The 9,232-nt window shown below is 50.5% G+C and overlaps 1 protein-coding gene across 1 annotated transcript in view; it reads right to left on the bottom strand.

Annotated features, from left to right (window-relative positions):
• Positions 1-9,232, bottom strand: part of ADA (adenosine deaminase) — a 26,571-nt gene that overhangs the window by 9,269 nt on the left and 8,070 nt on the right. Inside the window, exons 2-3 of the mRNA XM_007938458.2 lie at positions 5,430-5,491; positions 996-1,118 (exon numbers count right to left, since the gene is read on the bottom strand). Of these exons, the coding sequence (XP_007936649.1) occupies positions 996-1,118; positions 5,430-5,491 (185 nt within the window). The remainder of the gene's footprint in view (positions 1-995; positions 1,119-5,429; positions 5,492-9,232) is intronic.

The following is a 9,232-nucleotide window of genomic DNA, read 5'->3' as shown; positions in this document are numbered from 1 at the left end:
GGCCCAGCCAAGTTGACACACAGACTTCACCACCACAGATGGATTGACACCTTGGCTGCAACAGTGAGTTCAAACATAGCAATTGTGAGAATGCACACAGGGTCAATATAAATCGGAACCGACTCAACAGCACCTAACAACAGCCACAAAATCATCAGTAATAAGTACTACATATATACAGTGTTGCAGCACAGAATTTGGTACTCTCAGATGTTCAGTGTGATGGTTTACTGTTCAGAACACTGCCATATTGATTTAGTTTTCTAACCTCAAACAGGGGCTTCAGTTGCTTGAAAACATGGACCCATTTTTGCTTTGCTGAAGTCAATAGATTTGAGAAGCAATGAGACGTTGTTACTGTGAAATGCATGAAGAAGAAGACCATATTTCAGTTCTCACTGAAAATTTCCTGCTAGACACACCATCCCCATTCCCAGGGTCAATCCAGATGATCCAGAACCTTCCACAAGTGGAGTGACTACTGCAACTGACAAAAATGCCAATATCGTCCAACTCTTCTTCATCATGAGATTAATTTTTATGATTTTTATATTTTTTAGGTATCTATATACGTATGACAATATATCTGCAAGGTTATATGTAATGTTTCCAACCACCAAAGACAAATAAAGATTGGATTATAAAGACACCTGCAAAGCAATAATGGTGAATACTGGGAAAAAAAAAAAGTAAATAATGAAAACTGAAAAAACCAATAAGGAATCCCGTCTCAAGTGAGGAACAAGCTCTCTGGCACCTGTGCTCCTCCCTCTTACCCTTTGCTACTTCTCTGCAGAAGCAGAAGGAAGTTCCGTCCTCACGCCACTTCCCAGAAGGGAAAACCAAAGCCCTAAGGCACAGAGAGATTTGCCCAAGTCTACACAAGAGTGAGAAGCAGAACTGGGTTTCAGAATGTCTCCTCCCACCTTCACAGGCTGGGACACAGGCCTGGTCGTCTAAGGGCCCCAGGGGCCCCAGGGTGAGGGGCAACTCACGCAATAGCAGGCATGTAGTAGTCAAACTTGGTCAGGAACTCCGGGAGGGTGTGCGGCTTGTCCATGCCAATAATACTCTGCAGCTCCTCCACTGTGTTGGCTGGGAGGGGGACCCCTCTCTTCCTGGAGACAGAAACAATGAAAGGAGTGGACAAGCCCAAGGCAAGCCTGACGGGATAGCTTAGAACTGTGACAGGAATGAGACCTCTCCATCCTACTTCTCCCATTGGACAGATGGGAAAACTGAGGCCAAGGCACATAGAACCAGGACCAGATCCTTCCAGCACCCCCTGTCCCAAAGACAATGACAAGTGAGGAAGTCTCGTGGGGGAACAAACTGGGTTGGATTCTGTACACACACACACATCCTGGTGGCCCAGGAGACAAGAGAAAGGACAAGTACACAATTTCCTCCTCAGCGCCAGGAGTGGGTAGAGCCAGCTGGTCCTGTGCCAGCTGAGGGGTTATCAGAGGCAATAACTCCAGCTTCACAATTCCCGGGGCAGGCACTGGCATCCGGACTTCCCTTCTCCGCCCTTGGTCTGGCCGGCACATCAGAGAGACTTGGTCGTCGCAGCAGGCTGGGAAAGGGCCCGACAGGTAGGTGAGCTGGCCTCCAGTTCAGAGTTCTTTCCCCAACCTGTCCACAACCCCTGTGGGGGCTAGCTTCTTTTTCCCCATTGGCATCTTGGTCCCCCCTCCTGATGTGAATGAACTTCTGCCTTCTCTACTCTGGCTCTGCCCCAACTCCAGGTGTCACTCTGGACCTCCATTTCCCCACTTTAAAGAAACAGCAGCCACCGAAGACCAGACATTCAAGAAACACTTCCCATGAGGGACAGAGAACAGGCAGAAGGAACGCTGAGGCACAAACAATGCAGAGATCAGAAGAGAACTTAAGATACACACCTATGATTAAAATCCTCCAGGAGATGAGAAAAAGGAGCTCTGGTAGTGTAGTGCCCAAGGCACTTGACTGCTAACCAGAAGGCGGGTGGTTCAAACCCACCAGTCACTCCTTGGATCAGTCTCCTCTTATCCAGTATCCTTTCCCAACAGCCACCAAGAGAGATCTTTTTAACACACAATTTAGACGCAGCGGCCAGGGAAAGCCTGTAGGGGAAGGGAACTGAAGCAGAGGGTTAGGGAAAGAGGAGAGTGTGAGGGAGGAGGTCGCAGACGGAGGGAGAGCCTAGCTAAGGGCTTCAGGCAGGAAACAGGGAGGGGCTTGGAGGAAATTCAGAGAGCAAAGGGGCAGTGGGAGGGTGAGCCAGAGAGGAAGGCAGGTCAGACAGCGCACGGGGCTGGCAGGGTGTCCTCGAAGCGGGGAAAGCCGGGAAGGGTCTTAAGCAGGGGAGGGCTGTGAAGTGATTTGCCTGTAGAAAATCTCCTTGTGGCTGCTACCCAGGAAACAGATTGGAGGGAAATCAGAACACAGGACACCCGAAGGGCAACAAAGGACATAGCAGTCCCGCTCCAGCATCTCACACGGACTCGTCCCCAGAGTGGCACAGACTGAGCTGTAAAGCGCCACCTATCTGGGGCCCAAAGTTGTGTCTGGAAGGAGTCGCTCCTGGGCCCTTGCTCCTGCCACCAACAGCCCTCCACAGAAGCAGAGGCTCCTCACAGGGCCAAGCGCTGTCCTCGGAGGGTCCCATTCCCCCACTCCCCCACAGTCCCTGCCTGGGGAGCGTCCAGTCCGCAGCCCACCCTGGGGCATGCTGCCCCCACAGGACGCTCGACCTCAGCTAGGAAGGGAGGACAAGCACAGGGTTGAGTTGGGCAGAGAAAGCCTCAAATCCTACCTTTCTCCTTTCTTTACCATATAACCCAGGGCAGCTGTCCCCTCTAACCACCTTCGTGTCTTCATCAGTAAAATGCACATAATGGCTTTGTTGAGGGATACAAAGCAGAACAAATGAGCCTGTTTACTTGTTCTGAGAAACAGCAGATTTAGAAGCAAGTGCCTTGGGTTTGAAGTCTAGCTCTGGTACTTGAGGCTGTGTGACATTGGGGAAGGTACCTAACCTCTCTGTGCTTCCTAAGTCTGGCATGTTTGGAAAACACCCAGTGAGTACTCAGCAAGGAGCAGGAGGGGAGGAGAGGTCAGAGAGGTCACATGGGCTTTGTGGGGCCTTGAGGGCCCTCTGCAGACGTCAGCTTTTACCCTGAATGAGATGAGAGCCTTGGCGGGTTTTGAGCAGGAGTGTGAGCTGATCTGATTCTGTTTGAAGATCTGACTACGGAGCTGTGCACACAGTGACTGGCAGACACCTGGAGACCAATCAGGATGTTGCTGCAATAGCCAAAGTAAGTGGCTGTGGTGCCCAGATCAGGGTATGGACAGAGGCCGGTTCAGGACATGCTTTGGAAGAAGAGTTGACAGGCTTGTGAAGGAGACTTGACAAAGAGCTCAGAGAAGCCCTGGAGAAGGTGGAATCGTAGGAGCTGAAGGGGCTCATGGGAGAAGGGCCAAGAACGGAGGCAAAGTCAGGCTGAGCCCCAGACAGAGAAGGGTCTGCTAGTGTGTGTGGCAGGGGTGGGGCAAGCCAGTGCTCCCTGTCCTCCCCCTCTGGCAGTCCCTACACTCCATTTGGGAGTCCTCCAGTGGGTGTTCACAGGTACCCACATCTGGGTCGGACTGCCTCCCTGGTCCCTTTGCCTGCTGACCTGGAGATCAAGCCCCTGCTGCACCATTTCACCCCGCACAGGCTCTCTGAGTTGGCTCTGAGACGCCATGCTGGGTGGGGGAAACCAAAAACCAACCCAGCCAAAAAAACCAGCTGCCTCTACAGCCACTCCTTCCCCTTTACCCCCCACTCGGCCTGGGCACGCCTGCCTTCTTGCTCCCACTAATGAGTGCTCTATGACCCTTTAATGAGTATCTGGAGATTAGAGCCCATCTTGGCACATGATAACCCACTCTAACAACCTCATTAGGGGCCATGCAGCAATGATTGATGGCTGGATGGGGGCAAAGGAGAAGAAAGATAAGCCTGGGAGGCTTCACCTCACTTAGCCAGGTCCTTAATGTTACACTTAATAAGAACAATGTCACCAAGTGCCATTTATAGAGCACAGGGTGTGGGCCAGGCCCTGAGCTCAGCTTTTTGTGTGTTACTAATCCAAACCTCTACCTAGTAGGTGAAGTGGTTAGGCACATGGACTCTGGAGCCAGATGACTTCGGTTCCAGACTCAGCCCTCTGCGTACTGAGCAAGGTACTTCACTTGTCTATGGCTCAGTTTCCTCATCTGTAAAATGAGGGTAGTAATAGCACTTTCCTCACCAGTTGTCATGAGGATTCAATGAGGTAACTCAAGGAAAACACTAAAAATGGTGCTTGGTACACAGTCAACATTAATACTTACAAAGTTAAGTAGAAATTAAATCAACAGATGCTTGAGTGTTCAAGTATGGGTCCAGAGCTGAATTGCTCAAGAGAATGACGGACAGGCTGAGTCCTGGCCCTCCAAAGGAAGTGCTAAGCAAATAGGTGAAGGACGCTGGGCTGCTGGGGGCAGGAGTGTGGCAGGAGGGCCCCACCTCCCAGCTGGCTCTGGTGCAAGGTCTGGTTCTCAAGTTAGAGAGGTCAAGGTCACAGCAAGGAAATGGTTCAGTCCAGATGAGAATCCAGGTCCACTGGACTCCAAAGTCCCTGCTCTTAAGTGCTATGAACACTTGAAGTTGGAAAGGAAGGGGACAAAGCCCCCTCACTTGGGGGAGCTGGGGGTGGCATTGGCCACCAGCATGTGGAGAGAGCTGAGGCAGGAAGTGTGTTCTCATTTGGAAAATGAAGATATTTGGGCCAAGGCTGGAGGTGCCACTTCTGCATATCACCGAGCAGTCATTACCACGATGATGCAGTAAAACATCTGGGGGCCAGACAGCCCCAGGTTCAACTCTTGATTCTACTACTTATTTGTGTTCCCTTGGACAACTGTCCTCATTTCTTTGAGCCCATTTCCTCCTCAGTAAAACATGGGTGGCAGTCCCCACCCCTCGAGTGTGGAGAGATTAAGTGTACTGAGTAGGAGATGCCCAGTAACTGGTACCCGGCATCCCATGTGCCATCTGCACAGGCTCTCCTCCTGTCAAAATTGAGTGACTGGCTCAGCTCTGGGAACTGCCATTGTTCCTGTGTGTGTGTGTGTGTGTGTGTGTGTGTGTAGGTTCAGAGGGGCGGAAGCTCAGGCCTGTTTCACCTGACAACAGGAGGACAAGGGCCAATAGAGGAACTGAAGACAGAGAGTTGGACTGTGGGTGTCGAGCTCAGAGCTGAGGTCCCCTCAGCCTCACAGAACCACCTTCTTCTAGCCAGGAGCTGGCTTGCTTCCCATAAGGAAACAGGAAGGAACAACAACTCTGGAATTTTCTAGGGACCTCTGGATATCACCCAAATCATGGAGAGGAAGCCTTTAACTTCTGGACTTACCTGCCATAGTATAAGATGGTTTCAGGCTTGATGGCTCCATCTAGGTGGACATGGAGTTCCACCTGCAAGGGGGCAGAAGAGGAAGAGAGAATGAACACCCCATGAATGCCTAAGGGACCTTTCAGAGGGTCAGTGTTAACTACGATAACGACTACCCACCACTTACTGGACACTTACCACAGATGTAACTAAACTTTTTACACACACGATCTTGTTTAACCCTCATCTGTAGGGTTGGTTCAATTATTAGCCCTATCTCTTTGAAAGTTGAGGACCCTGAGGTACAGATAGGTTCAATAGCTTGTCCAAGACCACACAGCAAGTAATGGAAGCAGGAATCCAACCTAGTGTCTTTGTTCTTAACCACATCTGGTGAGTGGCAGAACCAGAATTCTAACCCAAGCCCAGTTCTGAAGCTTGTGCTCTAAACCACGAGGCCAGCCACAAGGCCTGTCACGGTCCCGGAGGAACTACTGAGCCCAAGCCACTGAGCTGGCAGATCTTGCTCTTAGACAGCTCACTAAACAAAATCCAATTTTAACAAGAATTGACCACAGACTTCCTGAATAAAAGTATACGTTATATATTTCAAAATCAGGATCCATTTTCAAAAGCAGGTATAACTCATATACATAGCCTGTCAGGAGTTGATATTAGGCAATACAAGATCTTTCTAGCACTCTGGAAAGGGGACAAGACTCTTGGTCACCTAATGTTTGGCCATCATCTCCCATGTGGTTGGTCCCATGTATGACACAACACAAAAAGAGATTGAGAGCCAGGGCTGTGAAGACAGCAGGCAAGGGCTTCCCTCCCAGCTCTCCCCTCTGTGGTCATGTTATCTTAGATGAGACACTGGGTCTTTCTGAGCCTCATTGTCCTTGTGGTGCAACGGATTGCTTTTATATGGCCTTTCTCACCATGGTCTTGTAACTCCCACTGAATACCTAGGTGGGGCTATGCAAATGAGGTGCTTGGGGAGCACCAAGGGGATAGGATAGCTTGCTAATAATGTAAACAAGGTGCATGGCACCCTTGTTGGGGTGGGACAACACAAATAAGGTGTATAGAACCCTCACAAGGGGATTAGTCAATTTTAAGATCCTGCTGGGTTTAAAATGAGCCATCCCAGAGGTGGGAAAAGGGGACCTGACTACTACCAAGAAAAGATGGAATTAGAGCATGTCCTTTGAGCCTGGGGTCCTTGTGCTGGGAACCTCATAGACCCAGGAGAAAGAGGGCTGTAGCACTGGATGGAGGTGGCAAGAGATGGCAAGAAACAGCAGCAGAGAAACGGCATCAGGAGCAGGAGAAATAGCAGACAGTGCAGTGGGTTTCCTGGCCTACAGAGCAAGAAAGCTAAGTGCCATCAGGCAGGAGGCTGCTGGTGGAATGGGGTTCCTCTGGGCACTTAGAGGAGCTAGATTCCAGGACACACAGAGTGAAAGAGAGTTGAGTGTCTTCAGGTGGAAGCTTACTGGTGGAGTAGGGTACCTCCAGGCACTTACTGGTGGAGCTAAAGAGTTTTCTAACACTTGCCAGAGCCCAGGGCCAGGCTGGACTAAGAGGCCCAAGGTGGCAAGGGCCAGAGAAATGCCTGAGTGCAGGCACAGCTGAGAAGAGGTTATCCTGATCAAAGAGCTGTGTCCTGAGTCATGCCAGATCCTGAATTGCACCTGTTACTTCCCTAATAAGCCACATAATCATGAGTATCTCTTGAGTTCTGTGTGGCCATTGCAGCAAATTATCGAACCCAGCAGAGGAGTAGAAAATGACCAGGAGGGACAAGTGGTGTCACAATTCGTAACAAAGGCTGGAGAGAGGAAGCATGTCTGACCTCTGCCTCATAGGAACCTGCCTTGGGTAGTTAACACTGGAAACGATTCTCCAGAGTTCCCCAATGTGGAGTTAAGGAGGCCAGATGCCTCCCTCCACGTCACACCATTTTTATTGTCTTCAACTAAAAAACATGAGATATTATCACCTCTCTGTCCAAAAGCTAGGAGCTCTGCTACTGCTGTGGTTAAGGCGTTGGGCTGCTAACCAAAAGTTCAGTGGTTCAAACCCATCAGCCACTCAGTGGGAGGAAGATGAGGCAATCTGCTTCCATAAACATTTACAGCCTTGGAAACCCTATAGGGGTCACTATGAGTCAGAATTGACTCGATGGCAGTGAGTTTGGTTTTGCTTTGTCCAAAAGCAGTTGTAAGGATCAATTAGACAGAGTAGGTAGACACGTGCTGTCCAAGAAAGACAGCTCCCACCTCCCATCCAGTGAGTTTACTGGGGGCTCCCATGAGAGGCATGGCAGGTTCTTGGAGATGGGAAAGGGACTGGGGCTGGGAAAGGGACTCTGCCATCTGCCAGTGCCAGGACATGAGGAAAACTTTCCCTGGGCCCAGGGCAGATTCCAAAAACTCCCAGTTGACGTCTTCATAGGGTGAGGCCCTCTCGGGAACATGGGCACCTGAACCAGAGAGCTGGCTGTGCTGTCTGGGAGGGGGCAGCCTGCTGCAGGCCCAGATGGCGTCCTGGGAACCCTCCTGGAGCTGCCTCCAACAGAGGAAATGCAGGCTGGACCCATGGAGGCCAACAGGGAACAGACACCAACTTCTACCAGCAGGACCTCAGGGCAATCCGACCTCCCAAGGCCGTCCAGCTTCAAGGACAGACAAGCCCACGTCGGGTCTTAGTCAAGTTAGCTGATGGATTCCGTGACAAAACGAGTTCAATTCCCCATTCTGCCACACAGCCAGTGTTCACTGGGGGCTCAAAATAAGCTCAGCATTGGACACACTGAAACCTACTGTCCAAGAAACTGCCAGCCAGCTGTGTGACCTTGGACAAATGACCTCATCTCTTGAGGCCCTGTTTTCTTACCCTTAACCCTCATGTAGCTATGGTGAGGACCCGGCCAGAGAGGCAGGGTAGTATGTGGGTAGAGCTACGTGCCTGGCTCCTCCACTCACTCCCTAGGTGACCTTGAGGAAATTACTTCACATTCAGGGCCTTAGTGTCCTCATCCATGAAACAGGAGAATAATGTGCCTTCCTCCTGGGCCTTCCTGAGGGTTAACCACAGAGTCGCCATGAGTCGGAACTGACAACAACCACGTGAGGCTTTAGTGGAGTCCCTTGGTGGTGCAAATGGTTAACTCAAACTTTGGCAGTTCGAACTCACCCAGCAACTCCGTGAGAGAAACACCTAGAGATCTGTTTCTGTAGATTACAGCCCTAGACTCGGGACCATGGTCACAGGGGACAGCAAGCTCAACTGGCATAACATACTACACAAAAACACTGTTCTACATCCTACTTTGGTGAGTAGCAACTGGGATCTTAAAAGCTTGCAAGCAGCCATCTAGATGCAACGATGGGTCTCTCCTTGTCCAGAGCAAAGAATAATGAAGAAAACCAAAGATGTGTGGAAATGATTAGTCCAAGCGACTGGTACACAATGCCATCCTCAGCCTATTGACTATGAGACCAGAAGAACTAGATGGTGCCTGGCTACCACTGTCAACTACTTGGAGGGGGATGTATGTACGAGATCCTGGAGAGTGGGAGAACAATGTAGAACAAAACTCAAAATCATAAAAAAAGGGGGGGGGGACCAAGTTTGCTGGTCTGATAGTGCCTGATGGAACCCCTGCGACAATGGCCCCTAGCTGCCTTTCAGGTCTAGAATTGAACCTACTCCTGTGGCTTCCAGCCAAACTAAAGTGTATCTCACTCCTCAGAGAGATCAATTATGGGAGAATAGCAGGGCTGTGTGTGCACAGGGAGACAGCTCGGGGGGGGGGG

The sequence above is a fragment of the Orycteropus afer genome, unplaced genomic scaffold (genome assembly GCF_000298275.1).
Source record: "Orycteropus afer afer isolate SDZICR_OR568_19922 unplaced genomic scaffold, OryAfe1.0 scaffold00049, whole genome shotgun sequence".
Classification (NCBI taxonomy): domain Eukaryota; kingdom Metazoa; phylum Chordata; class Mammalia; order Tubulidentata; family Orycteropodidae; genus Orycteropus; species Orycteropus afer.
The sequence above is the reverse complement of the archived record's forward strand: the minus strand, read 5'-3'. Positions and strand labels throughout refer to the sequence as shown.